The 26661-nt window shown below is 40.1% G+C and overlaps 2 protein-coding genes across 3 annotated transcripts in view; one reads left to right on the forward strand and one right to left on the reverse strand.

Annotated features, from left to right (window-relative positions):
- TG (thyroglobulin) overlaps positions 1 to 26661 on the forward strand; it is a 148896-nt gene that overhangs the window by 82634 nt on the left and 39601 nt on the right. The window lies entirely within an intron of this gene.
- On the reverse strand, positions 1139 to 26599 carry SLA (Src like adaptor). 2 transcript variants are annotated; one of them, XM_039715489.1, is made up of 8 exons: positions 26422 to 26599; positions 21126 to 21219; positions 14496 to 14595; positions 11107 to 11193; positions 9596 to 9699; positions 7889 to 8020; positions 5844 to 5976; positions 1139 to 4905 (listed from the first exon to the last, which is right to left on the reverse strand). In XM_039715489.1, the coding sequence occupies exons 2-8, from the start codon at positions 21184 to 21186 to the stop codon at positions 4686 to 4688; spliced, it is 837 nt and encodes a 278-aa protein (XP_039571423.1). In that variant the 5' UTR covers positions 21187 to 21219; positions 26422 to 26599; the 3' UTR covers positions 1139 to 4685. The 2 variants fall into 2 exon arrangements, with proteins under 2 accessions (XP_039571423.1, XP_039571424.1); XM_039715490.1 differs by lacking the exon at positions 26422 to 26599 and adding an exon at positions 23229 to 23313.

Genomic DNA, 26661 nt, shown 5'->3' on the forward strand with positions numbered 1-26661 from the left:
CACTTTGGTGTTTGATTTACTCATAGTAAGAATCCAGCTTTCGTCACTGTGGTTTTTTGGGTGTTATATAAATAACCTTGTTTCATAACCTGGAGGTACAACAGCTTAGTTTCCATTCCATAAATTTGATGTTGGTCAGCAGCTTTTAGACCGTGAAACTGATGAGCCAGACTCCCACATGTTAAAGTATCCAGTCTTTTTATCAGATCTTAAGACAGATTTCATTTAAAAGAAAAAAACAAGTTTCAGACAGTAAAAGTCATTTTACAGATGGGCTTGTTTCCCATCAGCTTAGAACATTTCCTCAGTCACTCCAAGTGATCCATATCCTTACAGTCTTTCCTGTGTTGAGTCTTAGGACTCTGATAGCAGTTTTGTCAACATCAATACTGCCATTTGTCTTGACAGCCTCAGTGTGCTCCGAAATGAGGCTTAATCACCAGAGGAAGTTTATATATCCAGTAGAAATGGTACTTGGACAAAATGAGCTCTACTAGCAGTGCTGCCTTGGAACAGTGAGCAGTGGAATAGAATTCTTGGTTCAGGAAGCTGAGGGCCCAGTTAAATAAAATGCTGCCTTGACTTAATTCAGTACCTAATTGTTCTTCACTGTGCCCTTGCTTCAGGAAACATAACTTTCTTTTGCATCCCTGTGGCTCAATAAGTTTATTTTAATTGCATCGCTGTAGTGGGAAAGGCAAGGGAAGTTTTTGAAAATTGCTGCTCATTAATTGTTTTTTTGTGTCATTATCAGATAATTCCTCACACAGTTCCTAGATTTTCAGTCAGCTCTTGACATAGAATTTAATTTGCTAGAAGACCCAGAGTATTTTTTCTTAGTTTCCTCCTACTCTGAAGTCACAAACCCTTTACTGACATGGCTGAGGAGGGGGCCCTGTGAAAACTGTGCCAGGACACAGTGCAATTTAACAGCTGAATCACTTAGGGAAGGGAAATGCAAGGACCTCTTTATAGTTGCTTCTGGAGAGTAGTTATGTATTTTCTTTTATTAAAAGAGTTTAAACTCATTCTTTCTCTTGCAGCAGAACACTGGTGGAGAACAGTGGCAAGTGCAATGAGCAGACAGGTGTACCTACCAATTCCTCCCACTTTTCTAGTGTTCATATAATTTTTTTTCTGGTACTGTGCAAATCACTGTCTTGGCAAAAGCAGCATCTCCACTGAGTTCAGAGTAGTGTTAATTATTTATTCTGACAGCCTCACATTGGATTTAATTTTCTTGTGAAATACACTGATAATATAAAAAGCAAGCAACAATAGAAGTAGCTTGTAGCTTAAAAGTATACTTGATCTGTCTTTTTTTTTTTTAAGTGGTGCCAAAGCTGTTTTTTCACTTACATCTCCTGTAAAGGGATGTGTCTTGTTTTTGTTCAAAGACACTAAAATCACTGAGTACTTTTAATTTTGCTGTACTTTTAATTTTACAGACTAGAACAATGAAACTGAGAATATATACCAGATATACCTTTCCTGAGGGAAAATCCCTCAATAGAGCTCTTCTGCAAAAGTCAGCTTTGTGCTCCTTGTTTCTGTATTTGTTATGCATGATAAAACCATACTGTTCCTGAGCATGCAGAGAGGAGTGGTGCATGAAACTTTCTTTACTAGAAAATGTGCACCCAAAATAGCAAAATGCTTTTGTGTTTCCTGTGTCTACCCTCTAATAGCTTTTGTTTGGAACAAATCTGAAAACAGATTGAACAAAATCAGTGCAAAGCTGTCACGGGGACTTTTTAGAATTTTTTTCATCTTTCAGTGCTATGATTAGAAATAAGTGTTATCAGTGATTTTGGCCGTATTGTAAATGGTTTAAGAGAATTAGCCTGGCATTTGACTTCATTTTTTGATCACTCAGTGAATTTACCAGTGCAATATTGATGTAGATGACTGAATCAATGGATTGCAGGGGCTGCAGAGGGCAGCTGTGTTGGGTGTCCTCTCATGGCATTCCTGGTGGATGTCAAGGGCAGCTTCCAACCTTCTTCCACCCAGTGCAAGGGAAGAAGGCCAGGTCCCTCCTGGCCATGGAAGCAGATCAGACAATGGTGGAAAGAGAAGGTTTATTGCTCTTCTGCTGCAGTCAGGTGCAGGGCTCTCTGACATGGACTCTAAATATCCCTGATCCTGGTAATTAGGTGCTCTGTAGATCCCTTTCCCTGTTTTCCCATCTCCTTTTTCCCTCCCTTTACCAGTCTCATTCCCTCTCAAACAAACCAACCACCTCTCTTGGTTACTTTTTTTCATTATACCATTTCATAGGTAGTGTCAGATTTGTATAAAATCACCTGGGGACTGTCATCCCTTGCAAGCTTGTGTTTCCCCCAAAGGTCCCCAATAAAGTCTTCCAATTAACTGTAAAAATGGCCAGACCTCACAGAATTTCCCCATAACCATCTGTGAAATCCAGCCTATAGCACATTTAATTAGTCTTTAAATGTCCTATTGAACATTTAATTAGCTTTTGTCACTTTATCATGTTATTACCGTGAGGATGACAGAGTGTCTGCATAGGTTGCCCAGGGAGGTTGTGGAGTCTCCATCTCTGGAGGTATTCCAGAGCCGTCTGGACATGGTCCTGGGCAAATGGCTCAAGGTGGTTCTGGTGAAACAGGGAGGGCTTGGATCAGAGGATGTCTGGGGGTCCTTTCCATGCTGAACTGGTCCATGATTGTTTAACCTGTCAATGTCAGAATGTTTTATCCCCTTCTCACAGTGTGTGTCTGAGTGCTGCCAGTTGTGTGGGCTCTGGGATTCTTTTGTCACCTTCCATCCGAGATACTTTCTGGCACTGGCATTGCAAGGCTGGCTGATTGTACTAGTTGCACACAGGTTTGCCATTTTCTTAAAGCAGCACAAACTACTGAATATTATTTTAATGAATAAATACAAGTCATGACTTAGAAATCTGAAATACTCTCCAAATACATTTCATGGATAAAATGCAGTCACCATAATGTATTGAATATCAGTAACAGTGATTAGATTGTACAAATGTCTAGAGTTCCTGAGTGTGTTTTGCTTTTTGGAGTTCAATGTTTACCAGCCAAATTACATTCATCCTTTAAATCCTGAAATATGTTTAAACAGGCTGTGAAACATTTTGTTCTCTGAACCTTTCTTGCTAGTGCAAGTGACCTGATACGAGATCTAAAGAGCACATAGATGTGTCCTAAGAGCTGTTTAGAGATTAAATATATATATATATATAACCTCACCAATTCTCTATTTCTCCAAACCTTCATTATTCAAATCTGTGCAAAAAGGTACAAGAGAATATTGGTTTGAAACTATCTTAGCTTGACAGCATAGGTTGCAGCATTTTACACACTCAAACAAGTGATTCCTTGGTTTAGAAAGCAATCACAAGCAGGTACAAAGGAAAGTACTGGAATGGCCTGCCTGGGGAGGTGGTGGAGTCACCATCCCTGGATGTGTTTAAAAAAAGACTGGATGTGGCACTTGGTGCCATGGTTTAGTTGAGGTGTTGGGGCATGGGTTGGACTCAATGATCTTGAAGGTCTCTTCCAACCTAGTAATTCTGTGATTCTGTGAAAATGCTACGTGCTCTTTTATGGCTTAGAAAAGGCTGCATACCAGTTAAAAAAATAAAAGAAATTCCAGAAAACCTTCTAATCTTTAAGTGATTTGATGGAAAATGTAATTACTATTTGACATAACTCTCATCAGACAAGAAATTAGGAAAAATCTCTAACATCCACTGTTACTGATTTGTTCCCTTAGTTTTATTATTTTAAAAGCTGTTATTAATATAAATATTATACATAAATATGTGGCTGACTTCAGAAGTCATAGTTAAAATATCTCCCTGTACACATACAAGGTCACACCTTTGCAAGCCAACCTTTGCAGTTAGGCACATTATCATCACATCTTACTTTTCATTTAAACACCTCTTTTATCTCTGTTTACTATGAGCAGCTGAAATACATGTTTGGATATGCCTGAACTCCCATCTCAGGTATAAGAACTTCTTTTCTCAGTGAATTAAGTCTGTTCTTAAGTTTGTGACTATTTTATGACACTGCAGGCCATTGCCAGCAAGTGAATAAATGCTGCTTATAAAGTCAGTTATTTTAATTTTTTCTCCTAAAAGATAAGAATGGAGTCACTAGAATCAGGTGTTTCTTGTATGCCAGATGTTAGATACTTTCTTGGGGTTATTGATGTCCCTCTGACCCATTCTCAATGATAATGGGTAAGTCTATCTTGAGAAGAAAAATGCTCCTTTTTTCAGTGTACATACGTTCTGAAAAGGTTTTCAGCCTTGTGGAGAACACCAGAGTCAGAGTTAATTTAAGTTCTTAAGCTGCAGTTGGTTCTTCCCTATGCAGTCACCTCTGTACAATGCTGGGCATCGCCTCACTGAAGAGTCACCTGCACCACTTGGCTCTTGACTTAGAGTCTATCTTGGTTTATCCTGCTTGTGAACCAGTTCTGGTGCACTGGGCACATTCCCAGCATATGCCATGGCTGGGATAGCACCCTTGAGAAGATCAGAAGAGGACATGCAGAAGCACTGCTGGCGTTTGGTCACCAGCTTAGCAGATTGTATTTCCCAGCTGTTGAAGGGTGGCAGGACCACAGGATGCTCTGGTTTCTCTCCTAACTCATCAGTTTGTGGCTTTTTCCTCTTTGTCTTGTATTTAGTCGTCATAGTATGTAGGTGGCAAGTGAAGGGCACTCTTATGTTTGCTCCCCGTATATATGAGAGACTGGGATTTCTTCTTTCTGGCACTTGCAAAAGAAGCATTGTCATCCTCAGTCAGGGAGAGGTAGGAAGCGATGCTTTCCCTCAGGCCATAGCTGAGGCAAGAGTCATCCATTGCTGCCAGGGTGCTTTTGGTATCTTCAGTCACCTCCAGCCTTTAAAATAACAAAATTTTGTTACCATTTCAGCTACTTGGACTCAGTGTCTTGGGGTAATATTAACAGTTGTGAAACCTCATAATGTTATTTTTGTTGTATAAAAACATTTCTGCCTCATAAATCACCAAGCATTTCTGTCACTTAACATTTCTCAAAAAAACAGTACAACAGTAAAATATAAATACTTTTTGGCACTTAAAAAGGAAGTATCATCTATATTCCCTTCTTAATCTGTAGGAAAAATGACCTCAGTACTGCACAAAATTTTCTTGCCTTCATAAGCACATGAATGTTTTGTGAAGAAGAGTAGTGAAGGGAAATTTACCCTTCAAAGGTAAAAGGTGCTTTTGCTTCTGAGGGTGGCTGTTTCCCCAACTTCTGAAACCTGACCTACTTTCTCTTGTGGCAGTTGTGATATTAGAAATCTCATGAATTGGGCTGTGTGTCGAGAGAGACACAACAGGAAAGGTTTATTCTTGGACAATGTGCTCATTATACCTGTGCTGTTTCCAGGGTGTGGGAAGAGAGGGGAGCCACTCCTGCCTGCCACAGCTCACCTGTGAGCCCCTGCACATCAGTGGGGATGGATCAGCAGTGGTGGATGTCACTGGGCTTTGTGACCCAGCTCTCCCTCCTGCCCCTTGGTGCAAGGGCTCAGGAGTCCCAAAGGAACTGAACACATGGATAGCTGGTTAGGAGAAATGATTGAGTGCTAACAATATTTCTTTCAAAGTTAAAACCTAGATTATCAGTTAGAGGGCTGGACATTCAGTTTTCATGGGTTAGCTTGATGTCAGATTGTCCAAGCTTTAAAACTGCTTTTTTATTTCCTTTAGAAGGAAATAAATAGCTGTGTGTTCTGTGTTGCAAGTACAAGTATACACATGGCTGGGAACAACCCTGTTGTTTCTGGCAGCCTGTGCTGTGTGTGGTACCTGTGAATGTTTCTCCAGTTGAAATTTTTATTCCGCATCACCACAGGAGGAACTGGATTCATCACGGTGTTGTTGTTAGTGCACTGGGTGAGACAGGGTGTTGTAAGGACACAGCAGAGACCATCAGCGACTTCTGGACAGGAAAATGAACACACAGACAGTTAATCTTTGCTTACTATTTTCTTTCCCTGGTGGTTGCTCAAATAAACAATTTTGGACTCAGCAGCAGCAGTCAGTAATTGTGTGTTCTCAGCAAGGACACAGTAACACAGGCTTAATTTTTCCTTTCCTCATACCTTTGTCTTTTAATTTTTCATTTGGCATATTTCATACAATACAAGGGAGGAACTGAGACACAGAAAGACAATGTGACTTGCTCAAAGACTAGAAAGAAATTTTTGACAGAGCATAAAATTAAACCCAGTTTTTCTGAGCCCTCAGTGAGTTCTGCTTTGCTTCGTATATTCTCAGCCATGCAAACTGAGCGTAAAAAAGATCAGATTGGATTGTGTGCACACCTACTCTTCTGTGGAACATGACTGTGGAATGTATTGGGATTCACCTATTACCTTCATCAGTGTTTCTGTCTCTACCCTCTTCTCGCTCCACTAGGAACATCAAAGATATTTTTCTGCCCAAGTAGAGAACATAATGGCTAAATGCTGGTGTTCTACAACTCTGAGTCTTATTTCAGAGTGAGATTTGTATCTTCTCATGGTGAGGGAAGGAGGACACCTAAATCTAGCTATGTCTCCTTTTACACTTATAACTCAAGTAAAAATGTTAGTTGTTACAAGTTTTGGGTTCTGCCCCAGCCCAGATTTTAGGCTTCAATTGTTTCCTTCTTTCTAAATGGTGAAAGGTGTCAAATAGCTAACATGTAAATACACATGTGTCTCCTGTCCAAATTCTTACCCCCTTTATGTCATTGGACTTGAAAATTTTATTTGCTTGTTTTGAATGTGAATGACTTTTCTCCTCAGTTTATCAATGTACTCTTTGGGGATCGTACTTTTTCTTTTACCTGTAAAATACTTAGGTATGGTGACTTCACACTTTTAAAATTACAGAGTACCCATTGCTTGTTAAAGCACAGAACCTATTGTTCTCCTGTAACTTTTAGGCAATTCATTTCTTGCAATTTCCTTCCTCATTTTAGAACATTCTCATTACAATGCATAGTAACTGCAGCCATTCAATTGTGTTGTTTGTCACGTTACCTTTCTGACACAGGTTAAATTGCCATGAATCTGGAAAACTGTCATTGAAAAAGTGTCATCCACTGGACTGGTATTAATAACAGTGACAGCTGATTCTGCAGTTGAGCTAACAGCTTAAGCCTCTTGATATAAGTTCTGCTGAAAAATTCCTGCCATGCATTTCTACTAAAGTGGTAGGGAAGAAGCTTACAGTGTTTCTGAAAATTTTCTACTGCAGATAAGGTTATGTGCTGTAGTGGTTTTTTAAGAAAATGTGAATAGACACCTAGTGTTGCGTGGTCTGAAGTTATCTTCCTGCCTAAATGGCAAATAAATGAATAAATGTTGGCAAACAGAGTCAGCCAGGAGTTCCAGTCTGTCTCAAACACAGATCTACAGGTACATGGCTTCTGTACAGCTGAACATTTTTGTATGCTCACACTTTGACTTTAGGTGTGCTCTGAGAGGGTCTTGGCACCCCTGACCTGTGCTGACCTCCAAACTGCATTTGGAAGTTCTTTAGGGAACCCCTAAACCCTGGTGTTTGGCTCAAACAGTGTTATTGACATGGCCATACAATATCCTACAAAACACCAACACCGACAGAGCCAATCTGGCCTTATTTAGCTGAGTTCTTGTATTGATTTCATTATACTGTTAAGGGCAGCATATTTTTATTTAGGATGAAAAATGAAGTAAAATGTATAAACCAAACGTTTTTCCATTGGTTGTTCTGTGGCAGTATTTGCAAGTCTTGGACATAAGCAAAACTTCTTGTTCTGGACCTTTGATAGAGAGTTTTACAGTTGCCAGTGGAAAATATGTTTTTCCTGCACTTATTTTTACCTGAGTAGTGATTGACAAGGTCTTCAAGGCACTGGAAGGTTTGCCGTGGAGAGATGTAATACCAGTTATTGGGGAGGCGGAAGATCCTGTAATGTTTCACTTGCCTGTGCCTCACTGACAAGGAATATAACCCTGAAGAGAGAACAAGAGCTAGTTACATCAAAGTAGGGCTGGTTGGGTATCTGTAGCAGAATAGAGTATCTGTAAGATATGGTGCCATTACTGAAAACATCTCAGAAATAGCTGAAAAAACCCGAGTGGCCATCTTATATATCTTATTATCCTTTATAGATATACATAATTATAACATGACCTGAGATTTTGGTTGAAGTTAATTTCAACCGAATTAAATTCAACCAAATTTCTGGTGTGCTCTTCCTTTGTTATTGCTGGTGTGGGATGTTTTGAAATGGCATAAAGGAAGTAGGCCTTTGCTGAGTTGTTTGCCTTCCACTGAATAGGGAGACCAGACTTCCAGGCTGGTACTCTTCTGTATACAGCTTTGAGTAATGTAGAAGCTGACACCTGGTAATGCAGTCATGGCAGGAGAAGGCCACTTGGATTTTTCTGGTTCTTTGTTTAGAACTCTTCTGTAGCATTTATTGACAAGGACTAAATGCCAGTCCTAAATTACTTTGAATTTTGTATCGATATTAAGAAAGTAATTGGCCTGTGGTATGCAAGAGGTCAGAAGAGATGATGTATTATTCCCTTTTATCTGTAGTATCATGATATTAGAATGTGTTCTGGTGCTTCAGCAAAGGAAGAAAGCACTTTGCACATGGAAGATTTGTTCAGCCTGGAGAAGAGCAGACTGGGGGGAGATCTTATTGCTTATTGTGTTCAGCTGCCTCACCAGGGGCAGCAGAGGGGCAGACACTGATCTCTTGTCTCTGGTCACCAGTGGCAGGATGAGAGAATGGCCCAAAGTTGTGTCAGGGGAGGTTTAGGTTGAAGAGCAGGAAAAGATTCTTCACCCAGAGGGATTTTGGGCCCTGGAACTGTCTCCCCAGGGGAGTGGTCACAGCACCAGCCTGACAGAGTTCAAGAAGGGCTTGGACAATGCTCTCAGGCACATGGATGGATTCTTGGAGTGGTCCTGTGCAGGGTCAGGGGCTGGACTCAGAGATCCCTGTAGGTCCCTTCCAAGTCAGGACATTCTGTGATTCTGTTTCTATGTCCCCATTGAAGAAAACAAAATATGAAGTTGGTACAGTATAATTCCCATGTAGCAAAAGAAAGAAAATAAAATTGAAGTCCAGTCATTTTTAAAAATAAAGATCTCCTTCATTTATATAGCAAACAGACTTATCCGTCACCCCCTCTACTTGGCGTGCATTTTACACCTTCTTGAATCCATCTTTTATGGACAAAGGCAAAGCTGTGGCTTTTCCTTCATTGAAAGTCCCACTGCCTCATCAGGTTTGCATGCAACCAAAGTAAATAATAGTGTTTAAACAACTGTGTCTTGTTTGTGCTGATTCCTGTGGAACTTTCCATGGCCATCAATAACCCTCTTTCCAGTAGGTGACTGGTAAAGGCTGGCACCTGCACTGGGTGCCTTCACCTTCTCATTTTATACCTTTTCTGGTATATAATATGATTTCATATAGACTGATCCAAATGAAGCAGGACAGGGAGTGAATTAAAGAGCTGTAAAACTGTAAATGCCCGAGATCAAGAGGGAAAAGATCTGTATTGTCTCACCTTTCCTGGTTTCACTTTCTCTGATCATGAAGGAGCCGACCTTGGTGTTGGGCAGCTGTAGAAGTTCCTCTGCTTTTTCTCTTCCCAGCCCTTCAAATAACCAGCTGTGAAGCAGGAAAAAACAAATTCTGAAATTTGGACACCAGTGAAACAGTGAGCAGCATGTGGCTGTGAAAGTGCTGCATTAGCCAGGAAAAGTGACTGCAAAAATAACACTGTGGCTTTCTATAGCTATTCTCTCATCTATATTCAGGCATATTTCCCCAGTTTATGGAGAAAATGTTGCTGGTTTTGAGTTCCATTAACCTTTGTGAGGTTAAGAGAGGAGTGACAAGGTTTGGACTTATTAGGGAAAACAAAACTTTTGGAGCCGCTTTGATCTGTATTGCTGGGGACAGATTCATGTGGTATATTGATGACATCTGTGGCATTAGTCAAATCTCTCTATTACATGTAAACCACTTTCTTTAACCCCAAATTGTATCATAAATAAACCACAAATAAGTTACAATTATTTTGCTTCTTCTAGGGAACAGCCCAACCATTTAAGTTAATGGGCTTCGTGGATAAGGGAAAGTGGAATTAGTCCTACAAATTTTCACCATAACTTGGTGCAGTGCCATGTTTTGCCACAGGCAGTGTCTCACCATGCACCTGGTCTTGCTCAGCTGTTCTAGACTTATGGAATAGAATGAGATAGAATAGAATAGAATGGAATTCTATTTTAAAGTTGTGCTCATGTGTTTGATCCACTCTGCTGTCACTGAAGTTTCAGACAGTAGCTTCCATTACCCCACATCCTTGCCCTGCCTTTGGGAAAGCATGACTGTTTCAGGAGGATGTAAAAGCATGTTAAAATTGAAGCACTTGCATAGTTTACAGTGGCATTCACAGATCATATCCTTAAAATTAAACATGTATTACAACATTTGCCAGAAAGCTTTTAGGTCTGTGCTTTAATGCCTGTTTTTCAGGGTTTTTTTTGTTGTTGTTGTTTTTGGTTTTGTTGGGATTTTTTTCCCCCTGAGTGGTGACTATGGCAACAAGAAATAGCTGAAATTTTCTTAGTTCATCCAGTGAGAAAGTTTACATTCTTGAATACTTATTAACATTTCTATTTGTTCTTTACAGCCTGTTTTCCATGAGCAAACCTGGCTAAAATTTTACTCTATGTAAATATTAAAAATTCATTCTAAATAGGTTCTCTTCATCAATGTCTTTAAGTTAGAGATCAGTCCATGCAACAGATGCATGTTAAATATCTTACATGTAATTTGAAGTGGTTTTGGATCTTTCAAGAATTTAAAAGAAGGATTTTCCTTCTCACTGAGTCTAAATTTATATGTGGATTTGAGGTTCTCAGTTTTCAAAAGATGGCTTTTAGACTGTCAATAAATAAAATTTCTGTCTGCCAAGTCATTATTGGCATTGTTTGGACTATGACTTAGAGTAATCAGAGGAGGAGATGTAAAAATGTGGTGATGAAAGGCTATAGAAATGCATTTACTTACCCATGATAAACCTTTGCTACATATTTTCCTGGAATATAATTTTCTCGACCTGTTGTAAGGGAATGGACTCTCCACCAGCCTCCTTCACTGTGTGAAAGCAAGAGAAGGGATATTTTGAGATGTATTTTCAGAGTTTCTTGTCATTTGGAAGTCAGTGAATTTACACAGATTAACCTGCAACCTTCTGTGTGTGCTTTTGAAACTATGTATTCAGAAAGGAACCCTGTTTGGTTTCATTTAGAGTAGTTCCATTTCTAAACTTACTTGAGAATTAAATGTGGATACAGAAATAAGCTACTTTGTTCCATTTAAATTACGTAAGTAATAAAATATTTTTTATGCAGTTGAAGGAGGAAGGATAAATACTCGGTGGTTAAACCATGCTGTGCTCTGCCTTCCCACAGCTAGACTTGTACTGGTGTCCAAGATATTCAGTTTACAGCTGAGTGTGTTGTGTCTGGACAGCCCTGTAACACCAGGATAGAGGATCTGGGAAATGGAGCCTGTCTGCTTGGGAACAGGCTGTCAGTCCAACTGAACCTGCTTTGTGCTTTGCTCTTTTCCTTGTCTTCCATGAGCTGCAGACCAGAATCAAATCAAATAGACCTTGTAGTTGAAACTGCAGGTGTATGTATTTCCCCCAATATATCTTAAGTTATTGCTGTGGTACTGAATTCTGGCTTTTACTCTTGAATCCCTTCAGAAATAAAGGGTACCAAGAATTTTCACAGGGATGCTGCAAAGCTTTAGTGGTAGTGCAAGGATCCTGATGACTGTTGGGTTCTTTGCACCTTCACTTTAAGTGTTTGAATCCAAGGAACTGTGCCTTGTGTTTGAGTGCTGGTTTTGTGGATATTAATATAAATGCTCCCAAAATAATGTCTACACTACAGATCAGAGTCTCAGTGTGTGTCAGAACAGATGAGTTGAAATCACTTAGGTTAAATATCATGAGTTATAGCTTCTGGGACTGTGGTCCAGAATGTCTGTGCTGAGGGAAAAAAAAGGGGAAGTGTCTACTGCTAGCTGGAAATTGCAGGGCCTCAAAAGTTTTTGGTTTGGTTTTCCAGATGAAATGAATTTATCTATACGAATTTTAGCTTATTTTAATCTTTTTTTCCCCCAGAACTCTCCCAGAGAGAACCAAGAACCAAGAAAAAATACCCAAAACTGAGCAATTCATTATCTCTCTCCCTCCAAACTTTAGTATTACTAACCCTGAAAAATCCCTATGGTGATTTAAAATCCCAAAGCAGCACATGTCTCTTGCAGCAGGAGCTACAGAAATTATGTGTATTGGGGTCAGTCTTGGAGGACATTTGGTTTGACTTCTGCCAGCCAAATGCAGTTCCTCTGGTAGTAAAAGGTGCCTGACCAGTGAGGAGAGTGAGAAACTGTGCCAGTGGTGCTTATATAAATCTGCCAACCCAGAGCAGTCACAAATATCTGTGAGGAATTGCATTTCCTATGGAGGTTCCATATGTCCTGTTCCTGGCAGGATTGGTGGGGCTGATTGCCACTACACATCATTACTTTGGTAGAAGGCTGAAAAGCTGCTGTTGTAAAAGCAACTGAAAAGCTGCTGCTTGTGCTGACTCCTCTGTGGTGATCCTCATCACTTGTGCTCTAGTCACAGCTTGTTTTTTACTGTCTTTTACTTCTTTGAATGCTTTAGGAAAATAAATACAGCTTATGAGCAGTAAGAGGCTGCAGACAAGAGGAAGAGGCTGACATCAGCACGTACCCCAGCAGGGGAGAACAGGTCCTTCATCAGGACACTGTGGTTTGCCTAGAGCTTTGGACTTGTCTTCTGTGAACAAGCTCATGATTCAAAATAAGAAGAGGAAAGTTCCAGAGCAATCAAGGTTTGCTCTGGATCTAATTTATCCATCAGGAGAAGCCCTTGATCACTGCCCTACAGACAGGCATGTCAAAAACTTCTGCTGCCAAAGCCTATTCTTTTAGTTGTTCCTGCAGCAGATTTCACTTTGCAGCACATGTGTATATATTATATGCCACAAATATAATTCCCATTGATGTGGGCATAGGTAGTCCTGTGGTGTGGGAGGGCCTGTAGCTGATGAAACCTGAGAGTGAAGCTTTGAGCTGGAATTTCCAAGCTAAAGCAGTTGTTGTACCATGTCATGTATGTTCAGCAAGGTTTACACTACTAGAAGAAGTGTAGAAGAGAAGAATTCCCCTGGTTTAGAGGAGCTTTCCACCAGCAGGAAATTGATCTGGTGGTATTGTCTGAGTCTTGGGACCCTTAGGTTCAGGGAGGAAGAGAAAGCCCTGTGTCAGCAGGACATAAGTGCAGCCATTCTGGGTCAGACCAAAGCTCCACTAAAGCCTGTGTCTTCTGAGTGACAAAGGCCACTACAGGCCATGGTGGCCTGGAGAAGAGTCTGAGAATTCATCAGTCATCCGTGATGCTTCTCTCGAGTATCTCTTTCCTCCAGCCATTTGACTATCTGGTTGAGAATTTCTTAAATGATTTTAGAAGTGCTCCAAGGATGCCTCTGCTATCAATGTGTCTGGTCTCCCATTGAATCCATCTGCTCGACCAGCTGCAAAAATGAAACCTTTCATCTCATTTTGAGCAGTGCAAATAGTGGCTGTGAGGCCAAGTTACTTCCAGGAGGTCACTGTGTGCTGATACAAGCTGTGCCTAGAAGAACACCAGGGCTGCTTGCTTCCATTTTTTGTACATGTGCTCATTCTTTGTGTCTGGCAATACTGCACTGTGGTTAAGGTCAGTCTGAGCTAGTGCTCCAAAGCCTGCTTACTTCTGGGGCTCTTAAATTTTTTGAGTGGAACTGGCTGAGAAATCTCTTTTTTTTCCTTACTAAGAAAATGCAGAATTGATTAAAAAGTAGAAAGAGAAATACACCCCACCCCACTACCTACGTTTTAATTATTTTTTTTTTACATTTGCCTTAAATTAGGATGAAATTCTAAGACTTAATCATAATCGAGTTGTTAGATTAAAAAGGGTGAGAGAGAAAATTACAGACACAATTGACATAAAGAAATTCAGGGTGATTTTCTTTTATGTCATTCAAACTATTTTGGCTTTTACACTGTTTTCCATTACATTTGGGGAATACTTTCTTATCAGTTTTCAAAACCGAATTGTTCTGAGTCTTATTTTAGAATAGAGTCTGAATCCACCTTGACAAACATAAGGGAAATCTATACATTAAAGGACAATATGTAATCCCAAATCCTTAAGCTACATGGTCATTTACACTATGGCTAAGCGTCCTTCCCTGAAAATTCTGAACTCAGTTCATTTTGCTGAATTGCATCCAATTTGGGCCAGGTCCATAAAACAGAGCTTTACTTTAGTTGTAATACAACCTAATTTAAAAAGAAATTGATCAACTTACTCTGATAGCACACGTAGTTTTTCCCCTACATGAAATATAGGTTGGCTTATGTCTGCTGAAGGATAGTCATAGAGAACAGCAAGGAAGTCACTCTCCTGGCCTGTAAAAGAAGAAAGAAAAGGTCACTTAAAACAAAGGTAGTGCTCTGAGACAAAAATGGATTTTTCTTTAAGTATGATAGATTTTATGTAGTAAGTCAAATGGGGAAAAAAAATCTCTGAAATGTCACTTAATAAACATCATGAGCTAAAGAAAAACCTATAGATTTATAAGAGGACTTTGAAGATACTAGAAATGAAAAGTCATGTGGTTAATTGTAAACAACTAAATTTGGACTACTTTTTCTAACAATTACCATATTTAAAGGACATATTCAGTTTGAAACTAAAAAATTAGTAATTATTTATAGTATTAGGAAGTAACCCAGTTTGATTAATACCGCTGTCTCTAATTGCCTCCTGCTACAGTTTTGTAGCATTAGATTTAAGAAAAGGAAGATGCATGTTAAATTGTTGCATAATTTTACACCACTGATACTTTTCAATGGCAATTTAGATCAGGGTCAATGAAAGTGTGGCCATTGTTGCCCATTTCCATCAGTTTTTGTATGAAATTAGTTTAGATCAAGGTCAATGAGAGTGTGACCATTGTTGCCCATATCCATCACTTTTTAAAGGAGCTTGATGATCAGCTAGTGCACTTTGTTCTCACCCTTGCATGGAGACTGTGCAAGAGCCTCAGTGACAGAAAACAGGCACAGGGATGTTTAAGTTGAAACCATTGTAAAATGGCAATTTGCAGAGCTGAGGTCAGCAAAGAGATGAGAAGACCTTTTACATCAGCTGGGATGAATCTGGGACTTGCACCCTGTGTAGGACATGCTGAGTCTTCTGGGTTTCTGGAGAGTAGAGCACTATACACAGGACTGGGCCATCAAACGTGAAATGCTCCTCATCCTGCTGGAATCTGTGGTGCCCAGTAAATGCTGACAGCTGGGTGGTTCAGAAATGTGTCATGCTGATTGTTTTGAGCTCTTTGTCACAAGTATTGGCAAGAGGGATTGTGCCATTCACTGCCTGTGTTTCTCCTGGAAGCAGTTCCTCCTCTCTGCACACCTCAGTATTCCCCATGATCTCACAGGGAGACAGAGCTTCCCTCTGCCTCCACCAGGATCAGCACCCTGATCCTTAGGAACACCAACTACCACTACATTTGTCGAGGTTGTTTGATCTCCATACTCTGTGCAGTCCAACATGTGCAAATATGGGTGTCAATTCAGGGCAGGAAAGAAAGAAATTAGATTGAGAGAAACGCTTCTGTATCTCTTCTGTATTGTTAGTTTTTTCTCATTTAATTTGCCAACTTGTCTTTAAGGAAGACAGCTTCTGAGAGAAACCTAGGTGCAACACCCTGAATGAATGTTCTGTGTTTTTAGCTGTGTGTCTCAAGGCCATAGAAACAACCCACAAAGATAATTGTAAAAGGCTGAAGGAAACATGAAGGAAACAAACACAACAGGTTACCCAGAGAAGTTGTGGATGCCCCATCCCTGGAAGTGTTCAAGGCCAGATTGGATGGGGTCTGAGCAACTTGGTCTAGTGGATGGCATCCCTAGCCATGGCAGTGAGAATGGTGTTTTAGATGATCTTTAAGATCCCTTCCAGCCTAAACCATTTTATGATTATTTTGAGAGTGTGTTTAATATTGATATTTCCATGATTTTCTTAGTTGATTAGTGTCACTGAATTAAACAGGACTAGTCCATTACAGCCAACCACTGTGATTAGTCTAATGCAACTTATTATACACTTAGTTCAACCCTATTGAAGAAATTCTCTGCTAATTGTCTTTGATGGCTTCCTGGTTCTGCACAGAAAATGTAGTGGCACCTTCCTGTCTATGAAGCTACATAGTACCTGAGGCTAGTAACACCTAAGCATGGCACTAAATCTTTTTTGACAAAATAAAATCTTTACCCTGGACTACTAGAAAAACTGTGAGCCAGAAGATGCATTTTGAAAATAACAAAATGAGGATAAAGTACCAGCTTATAAAACATCATGTAATGCTACATTGAATATAATTACTTTTAGCTTAATGCCTTTAGCAATGCTTTAAAAAAAAATTATGCTGTGTATTTATAAATATTCTGCTTCCATAGTGAAAGAGCGGAAAACAAGTGCTTTTCTGTTCTCTTTCCTTGTGCACTGTCATTTGCATTTCATTATGCACTGTGGGGAAGGTGACTTTTTGTCTACTCTAGAAAGACCTGTGTTACTTTGCTTACACTTTCATATTTTTATTAATTTTAGTTTCAATTTTGCATGTAATTTTTAATTCTGAAAAGGAAAGAATATATCAGAGTGTTATCTTCCACATCCATGCAAATGTTACCTCCTGAACTACCTATAGTTATACTAAAGTGTCAGGAAAGGAGTGAACCCCCTCCTTCTTCTCTTTGTTTTGATTGGTATTTAAGTCAAGCCTCACTGGGTTTTTTGGTCATGCAAAATACCCCACCACACTGTACCACATTTCACAGAACCCATACCAGCTCCTTACAAACACAAAAGCCTGGAAACAGGAACGAAACAAATTACACGCTTTCTCCACGCCTAAATTTCACAGTGATCTAATAGATTTGATCTGATGAGCTCCCCATACTTTCAAGATGCCAAAGAAAAAAAGATTTGCTGAGTTTTCTAACACAAACTCTCCTCCACAGAGCAAGTGTAGGTTACATCTGAAATGGAACAACCCAAAAGTCAGAATGGAAAGATCTAAGCACAATCATTTCCACTGCATCAGGTGTTAATTCTGCGTGGTTTTTTAGGAGTAGGCAATGAATGTGAAATACATGCTAATTTTAGATGTCTTCACACCCACATGTCTTGCAAAGTGTGAGACTGAATATTGTATCCTTCAAATTATTCATTGGGAATGGACTATGTAGCATTATTAGAGAGTAGGAAGAGCATGGGCAGAGCATCCAGATCCAGGTCACTGCCCTCAAAAATCTGCTGTGCTGGGCACTGACGTGGTCCATGTCTGGAGTGGGAATTAACTCTTTGGAGTCCAGCTCCATGCATCATCCAGCTTTACTGGCCAGCAGAAATAGTATGATTTATGGCACAGGGTGCACCAGAGAGGGTGAAGGAGGGCACTCATCTGGGAAACTGTGCAGCACCACAAGGTGTGGCTGCAGAGTCACACTTTGGTGTCCAAGCTAGATCAAATCCAGCCAGCTTGGGAACTGAGATTTGTGCAGGTGCACCCCAAAAGGATTAACCCTTGATTCAGGGTCCCAAAGGAGGACAGAGAGAGGCTCACAACCCTTGATGACTCCTTGCTGCTCTTCTTACTCTGTCATCAGTGCCTGGGTTGTGCCAGAAATGCCCATGCAGTGTGTGGCAGATGCGGTGCAGTTATCTTTGGGGCCCAAATCCTCTTTGGGAAATGCAGCTTATTCTCTGGGCCAAGACTGGCACGCTGGTACTGAGGAAAGCACAAAGTTTTGCTTTCAGTGCACAGGGAAGGACAGAGAGAGGCTCACAACCCTTGATGACTCCTTGCTGCTCTTCTTATTCTGTCATCAGTCCCTGGGTTGTGCCAGAAATACCCATGCCGTGTGTGGCAGATGCGGTGCAGTTATCATTGGGGCCCAAATCCTCCTTGGAAAATGCAGTTTATACACTGTTCCCTTTCTCAGGGGAGAAAGGGACTGTTATGCTGGTACTGAGGAAAGCACAAGGTTTTGCTTTCAGTGCACAAGGGGCTCATAGGGGTCTGATGAACACTGCAGATCAAGTCTGCAGACTGCAGTTATATGTTTTCTTCCCCTTTTTTGTTAGAAACTCTTTCATTATTTCCCTTCTATTTCAGTCCTTCATTTTATTCAGTCTCCCTGAAATGAGCCAGTGTCAAGCCTACGTCTCTTAATAACTATTTCAGCTATTGAAAGTCATGGATTTGATTCTCCACCTCAGTTGAATCAAGTCTGTTCCTGGCCTGGTGAAAATCTTCTGTTTTGTGATGTGATTTGGTTGTTTGATCTGCTCAGGATGGCAAAGAGATACAAACTCAATGGATGAACCCCAATACACACTTTGGTACCAGGTTCACTTTTAGAATTCTTTTTTCATTGGATTTTAATGACAGTAGTGATGTTTGTATTCCCAACTTTCATTAGCAATATCTAAGTCATTATGAAAGTTACTGGTCTGATCCAGACTAAGAGGTGGATGGATCCAAAGAGCTATTCAGGCTGATAAATCCTAGAATAATGGAATAGTTTGAGTTGGAAGGGACCTTTAAAAGTCATTTAGTCCAACCCTCTGAAATGAGTGGGAGCATTTTCAACTGGATCAAGTTGCTCAGAGCCCTGACCAATCTGACTTTGAGAGTTCCTAGGGATGGGGCATCTACAACCTTTGTGGTAAGTCTGATCTAGTATTACACCACCCCCATTATATTTTTTCCCTTCTATCTAGTCTAAATCTAACCTATCTTAGCTTAAAACTGTTATCCTTTGTTGTATCACAACAAGCCCTACTGAAAAATCCATCCACATCTTTTTTATGAATCCTCTTTAAGTATTGAGAACTGCAACAAGGTCTCCCTAGAGCCTTCTCTTCTCCAGGCTGAATAACCCCAACTCTCTCAACCTTTCCTCATAGGAGAGGTGTTCCATCTCTGATAATTTTTGTGACAACCCCCCTGCCTTTGGGTGATTAAACATGGGTATCTGGTGCAATTTCAGCTGTGAGAGTGTCTGAAACATCTCTACAGCCTTGGCAGGTGCCACTGTAACTACAGGAGATTTGTTCTCTCCCTGGGTGGTACCAGGAGGTCAGGTAGGACTAACAACACCCCTTTCTAGATGTGCTGGATGTGTAGGAAAGCTCAAGTAGATTGAGTCCTGAATTCCTAAATAGATATTTCTCCCTTGTAGTTACTGTGCTATCAATGTTTGCAGGGGTATGTGGTATTTCCATCACAAAAATGGTTGCAGTTGTTTTTTTTTAGCCCTGTTAAATCCTGACTTTTGGAGAGGTGTTCCATCTCTGATAATTTTTGTGACAACCCCCCTGCCTTTGGATGATTAAACATGGGTATCTGGTGCAATTTCAGCTGTGAGAGTGTCTGAAACATCTCTACAGCCTTGGCAGGTGCCACTGTAACTACAGGAGATTTGTTCTCTCCCCGGGTGGTACCAGGAGGTCAGGTAGGACTAACAACACCCCTTTCTAGATGTGCTGGATGTGTAGGAAAGCTCAAGTAGATTGAGTCCTGAATTCCTAAATAGATATTTCCCCCTTGTAGTTATTGTGCTATCAATGTTTGCAGAGGTATCTTTTAGGGGTATGTTGTATTTCCATCACAGAAAGGGTTGCAGTTGTTTTTAGCCCTGCTAAATCCTGACTTTTAGTACGTGCAGGACAAACTTGGTCACAGCCGTGGCCTGCTCATCAGCAAGGTCCTACTTTGAGTGAATGCATGTCTCTGTTTTGGTGTTTATATGTGGTATTTGTGTCAGCAGTTGTTGGGAATATTAGCATAAGGAACTTTTCTTAAAAAAAAAAAAAAAAAGCAGTATGCTGAGTAGCTTTTGGTCTCTGCTATGTACTATGTTAGGACCTAGGGCTGCAAGGCTGCCCATCTCAGTGAGTTCCTAACCATACTAAGAGCAGGGCTGGGTTTCCTTGCAGTAAAAATCAAACCAGGCTGATCCCCTATCCTTAATAATGAGCAGCCCAATTGGGAAAATCTTTGATGGAAAAACTCCAAAATTAAAACAAAACAAAACACAAACAAACTAACTAACTAACATACTTTAAAAACCCACTCCAAACCCAAAACTGCTTTCTCCTCTTCAGCTTTGGGGAGTGATTTCTTGCAGCTCTTGTGCCAGCTGCCTGTATTAGTGTACCAGGAGGGCTGAGACACTACTGGCTCTCCACCCACTCACTCACAGTTTGTAGTAGCTGATCACCAAATCCCTCTTCCTTTCCCCCTCCAGTGCATGACCTCTACCAGCCTACAGAGGTGGCAGGGAGGGATTTGCAACCTGATTAATTTACGTGTGGATGCAGAGGGCAGATGTGTTCCATTCTTCTTTGGCAGCTTGCCCTGTGAAGCTTGTATTCCTCTCTAGTCTTTATGGATAAATCTGGTGACAGGTTGGCTGTGTGCTACTTTTAATGCAATTATCTGACATCCTATGATGGACATAAGGTTCAATGCAATGCATCGTTAAAACTTTTAACCTTAAATGAAGAAACCCAAAATTTCAAGGATAAATTTGTATAAAATATCACATGCAATTATATCAAAACACAGCATTCCTGGTTTCTGAAGTAGTGTTTCAGCACTTTCTGATTTGGAAGGCAAGTCTTTCAAAGAGCACCAGCAAATAATATGTTTAACATTTGGAGTTTTTAATTAAAGTGCTTCTTGGAAAATGAGCTAAAACATAGCTAAATATAAGCACTGTCTGGTGGATGCCCTCCTTCTCCCACAGCAGCCGTGCACTTGCCTGCTCCTGGCAGGCGGGTGAGGAGCGACACATGGCTGAGTCTATCATGTGTCGTGAGAGTCTTTTCTCTTGAAAGGAATGAAATGAGCGCTTACCCGTTTGGCTTGGCATGTTTGTTTCCTCAGATGCTCTTGGAGTTTTCACAGTGTTTCCCATTGTGCTCGTTAATTCCGTCAAAGTTCTTCAGAACTAAATCAAAGCAGACATCGAAATTTAACATCACAATAACACCTGCTGTGCCAACAGATGAGAAATGACCTAGTTTGGGCGTCTCCAATTTCGTACAGTTTTGCTTTTGAGAACACTGGTGTCAAATTCATGCAAGAGTTTTACATACTTGCTAAACTCTCACCACTTTTGTGCTTTTATCAGGGGAATAGCAGAAAACCACAGCTAGGGAAGTTGCTCAGAAGAACATGATGTAGTAAAAGTTTCCATTACCAGTAGCTCAGCACAATAGGAAGTAGCAGCAGAGCTGTGCCCATATGGGCATTTCATATACAAAATATTTTTTCAGCATTTGGGGTTCTGAGGCTACAAAGGATCTAATTAGACTGATGTCCCTGGTTGTCAGCACTGTGTATGTATTATGTTGGTTTACTACTGATCACAAAGAACACCGCTTGGTAGGTTTGGGATTTTTTCTGATGCAATTGTGCCCTCAGCAAACATGGGCTTTTTTTTTTTAAGTAACACCTTGCTTAAAAAAAAAGTTTGATTTCAAATCAGTCCTCCTGCATAAAGCCAGCCGTGCAAATTCTTCAGATACCTATCTTGAAAAGTTTTGATGGATGTACAAGAAACAGTATATTTGTGGAACTAAATAGTGTGAGAGGAGCAGCTCCTTCTCATAGCTTTGCTGCAGCCATCCTAATTCTCTCTGACAGAGGACAGAGAGATAAATATTTTGAATGTAGAAGGTGTATCACACTATGTTGTATTTTCAGAGGCAGAAGACAAAAAGCTATATCGATTTAAAAACTGTTCATTAAAGAAAAATAGCACCACCAGCACCAGATGGTTAATTATTTTTTGAAAATGTGTTTCTGCCCTGTGAAAATGATAACAGGAGCTCTAGCAGCATTGTGCGAGTATTCTGCATCTTGCAGCCTTTTCTAGCTTAAATACTTCAAAGATGATTACTGACTTTGGTGTGCTGCTCTTCACTTACACATGCTAGAGCCTCAGGAGGGTCAGTCAGGTGGAGAGATGTCCAATTTGAGAAGTAGAACGACTGACATCAGCAAGACTTCATTGCTAATTGTCTTTCAGAAGAAGATTGGCAGAATTTCAGTATGTTGATTAATACTGTAAATTTTTAATGTCTTACAGACAGTTTAGGAAGACATCCTACAGAATAAAATGCCATTCAAAGCAAAGAAAATTTGTCCTTACCAAATGCAAGGAGCTCAGTGCTAGAACAGATGGTAGCGCACAGTGTGACTCCACCTCATCTGCTTTCCAAGCTTCTTAGTGCTGTTCCCAAAGGTTCTTTGCTAGAATTCTCTATTTCACTGGCCAAATGGAACATTACCCCTTCACTTTATGCACTCAGAACTGGCTTGTGGCACATCTGGAGGGTGCAGCTGTGCCAGGGTCTTTCTGACTAGCATCAGAAACCTACTTTCACAAGAACAAAAATGTGTTGCCTGATAGGAGAAGTCTAGAAGCTGAATAAAACAGCACCCTTAAATTTAAATAAACTACTTGGATATTCACATTTTTTAAATAGGTCTCTTTATAGAAAACAAAACAAAAAATCTTTCTCCACGTAAATGCATCTAAATTTTTTAATCTGAAACCAGAATTCACTTTGTCAGGCAATGTCTTCTTTCAAAATAATAACTCTCTGATCTAATTATGAGTATTTTTCTGCAAGACCCAATTTTAAGTTGTTGAACGTTTTTCTTATTTGTATCCCATAAAGAACAAGAGGTAAACCCATAGGAGTAGTGCAGCCAGTATTTTGGCTACAGATATTATAGATGTTCATGGCTCATCTTCAAATTAGCCAGAAAAATTTCCTGGGCACAGCAATAGAGAGCTCAACAGGGCTGAAAATGTCAGCCAAGAGAGTGAGATAAATACCTGGGCTGATAAACCCTGCTGAGCTCTGTGCTCTGGTCGATGCATTTTTGCAGTAATTTAAAACGGGAGCTCAAATCTTGTTCAGGGTATAGAATCTAAGCTGCAGTTACCGAAAATGTTGTGCAGTTCCAGGGAGATAGCAGGAATGATAGCATAAACATCTTATGTCCATCTCTAATTTTGACATGTGCAATTGACATTTAGATGAGAATTGCTTGAATTTTGTGTCCCAAAAGTCTGGAGAGAAAAAAAAAAAAGAAAGAAAAAAAGAGTCCTACATCTAAGTACCATAAGTATCATTTTATGCTGGCTTTTGTTATTTGAGGGCAGGAATAGCAAGTCATCCCGCAAGTGCCAGGCTTGTGACCAGTGGCCTTTTTCCTCCTCCTAATGTCAGGTGTGCCTGAGTCTCTTTGGAAAGTGATATGTAGCATTTCTGTGTGGTGGAAAGACTTCTGAAAATTTTACTTCAGGCTTTCGATCTTTCTAAAAGCGCGGCACATTTCACCACAGCACTTAGATTTTTCTAGATGGTGTTTAAGGATATAAACTCTAAATGCTGCTTTAGAAATACCTGAAGTATTTCTGCAGGGTTGCTGATACATTGTTTGCAATTAAACCACTGAGGGATTAAATACTGGACAACAGGCATGTTCCTACTTTGTATTTTTGCAGAGCACAGCCTGGTTCCCTTCTGCCATACCAAGCATTCTGTTCTCAAAGTACCTCTGAAGTCATCAGGGCATAACGTGCAGCTCCGTGCTGCTGCCTTAGATGTGGAATAATCTGGCTTGTGGAAAATGCAAATGTTATAAAGTGCTTCCAGTGCAGCGAAGAGCAGTGATGTCTCGGGCTTTGCCGTCATTTTCTTGGCACTTTGCTGTTTCTCATTGCATTTTCCATGCTCTTTTACTGTCACTACCATTGCTAGCATGAAGTCCTGGAAGCGACAGAGAGTTCAAGATGCTCTCCAGATTAATGGCAGAAGTACTCAGTGAAAATTTAAAAATAAAAGCTCGGATGCTTGCTGTTAATTCACTTAGCCAAAGTGACTAAAAGGAAAACGAGACATCAGACTAGGTTTTACTACTAAAGCCACTTGTCATTAGGCACATGGGCAGAGTAAAGGTTCCTATTGTCCAGTCAAAGGTGGTGGAGTGAATGTTCTGAGGTATGACTCAATGTTCACATGTTGAAAATAGGACTTGGAAGTTTTGTTTGAAATAGGGCAGGCAAAAATTGCTTCTACTTGTTTGCTGGCAATGGCATATCACTGTTTCTAGAGTAAAAATGTACAAATTAATGATATTTCTAAAATAATGGTGTACTTTTCTCTCAAGTGACTGATAGAACTTGATGGCTTAAGTAGCTTGTGATTGTATTGAGTTATTGTCAGCACAATACAATTCCATTCCATCACTCTATGATAAATTCTTGTGTGGTTTTCTGAAATTTTGAGACACTCTGCAAATCTAGACTTACTGGAAGCTTTAAAGATCTCATGAACCAATTATTTTCATTGAAATCGATAGAAGAACAGTAACAGTTTTATAGATTATAATCTTCTGAAATAGCAAATTTGCTACAGGCACTGCATCTCACTTGACCTTATTAAATTATAGAATAATTTGGGTTGGAAGGAACTTTTAAAGGCCACCTAGTCCAACCATCCCTCCATGGATAGGGATATTTGCAATTAGATCAGGTTGCTCAGAGCCCTGTCCAACTTGGCTTTGAATGTTTACAAGGATGGGGCATCTAACACATCTCTGGGCAACCTGTGTTTCACCCCCCTCATTGTAAAAACTTTGCTCCTTATATCTAAACTTGATGACAGAGTTTGGGATACAAATAGAAGAGCCACCCTTCCATCACAGAAGTAGATAATTAGGCCAGATCCAGAGGGTGATGTAAGAAGAACGAAAGAGAAATGATAGACTCTAAACTCAGCGTGTCTAATCTACCCCAAGCCCTGGGCTGCTGGGATCCAAAATCTACCTGCAGCTTGTCTGCTCACCAGCCACCTCCTTGGGCTTGCATGAAAATTTGGTTTTAACTCTTAAGATCATATTTGCAGTGTTCCAAGCACTGGTCCTTCCTCCTCTCCCCTTTCCACTTGTGCACATTGTGTCAAGGAAGGGTGGTCACAGGTCTGTTTGCACACAGCTGTTAGGGCTTAGGGATCTTTGCTGCCAAAAGGAATGTGAGGAAATATCCACAGTCCCAGACCTGCTTTGTGCTCTATTTATCAGAACTCTGAGCAGATATGAATTCCTCACCTGTCGAGACTGGAATCCCACTGACCTACATCGTGTGACCCCAAAACCTGTGGTACAATTTTCCCTTTCCGTTCCTGTGTACAGCACATGTAGCAATAACTTCCTTTTGCAGAATTTGTTCTCTGAGAAAATGTGCTTCTGCAGCAGTTAAATAGCACGGAACATACAAAATTCTGCTCCTCAGTGAGAACTTTGAAAAAGTTATATTTAATATAATTGAGAATTAGTTAATATAAGGAAATGAAAGTAATAAGAGGAATAAAAAGGCAAGATAAGCACATGAATAAAGCCCTCCTACAAGGAATACTATAGACTAGTAAAATTAGAACATTTATAATTTCTGAGATGCTATACCGTATTTTATTTTTGTTTCCTGATATTCACATCTATATTGCCAAGGTCTTACATTTTAATTCTCAATAAATTTCACAGGTAATGTCTGAATCTCATTTAGCTTGAAAATGAAAGCACTGGCATCCTGTCATTTTTCATGTGTGGAAAGAAAAAGCAAAACAACTTAGATTTCAGAAACTGTATTTTTTTGTGGATTTCCCTTAATATATCATTAATCAGAATTAACATCCTTCCAGCTTTGAGGCAGTTGTACCTTTGCACTTAGAAAGAATAATAATACCCTCATCAAGGTAATTCAGAGACACATGCAAACATGAAACAACACAGAAATACCACAGTATCCACACTTCTAACACTTTGAATAAAAAGCCTTCTAATCTGTGGGCTCATATTTTGGTTATAGTGAAATACAGTTTGCTTTAGCATAAGGTTTTGAGCATCTGTCTTACTCAGGTTTCAGCAGAAATACTCCTTGTCCTGTCTATCTTTAGTACCACTCCTTATGAAAAGGATCAAGGCAGACTCTTCTATTTCTGCCCTTGGTGGTACTTGAAATCCCCGCTCTGAATGCTGTCATTGTTAATGAAATAGAACACCCTTGTCTATAAATAAAATTGAAACATTTGGTCTCGTACGCAGCTAATGTAAAATATATCCCAGCAGTGATTACCTTTAAATGCTAGGCATGGCATTCCAGGTTGCAGTGTTTCTGAGAAAAGCCGTAGTCATAGTACTGCTCTCACGCTGCCAGCAAGGTTTAGCTGATCAAGTCGAGGAGCAGCCGGTCGAATGAGAGTGTTGTGAAGTTCACGCTGTCATGTAGAGCAGCATTTGCCAAACAGGCCACATACTTCCTCTCTGAGAAATAAGGAAGGCTCAAAGTGTTTGCAACAGATGAGGTTCCTGTTGC

This window comes from Passer montanus, unplaced genomic scaffold (genome assembly GCF_014805655.1).
Source record: "Passer montanus isolate IOZ18808 unplaced genomic scaffold, ASM1480565v1 scaffold33, whole genome shotgun sequence".
Lineage (NCBI taxonomy): Eukaryota > Metazoa > Chordata > Aves > Passeriformes > Passeridae > Passer > Passer montanus.

Excerpts from the sequence above, each read along its gene's own strand:
- SLA (XM_039715489.1), bottom strand. The coding sequence starts at position 21,186 with ATGGGAAACACTGTGAAAACTCCAAGAGCATCTGAGGAAACAAACATG. Across the intron at positions 5,977-7,888 it reads CCTTGTCAATCACTACTCAG|AAGTCGCTGATGGTCTCTGC; the intron begins GTAAAAATAAGT and ends TTTCCTGTCCAG. Across the intron at positions 4,906-5,843 it reads AACTGGAGAAACATTCACAG|GCTGGAGGTGACTGAAGATA; the intron begins GTACCACACACA and ends GTTATTTTAAAG.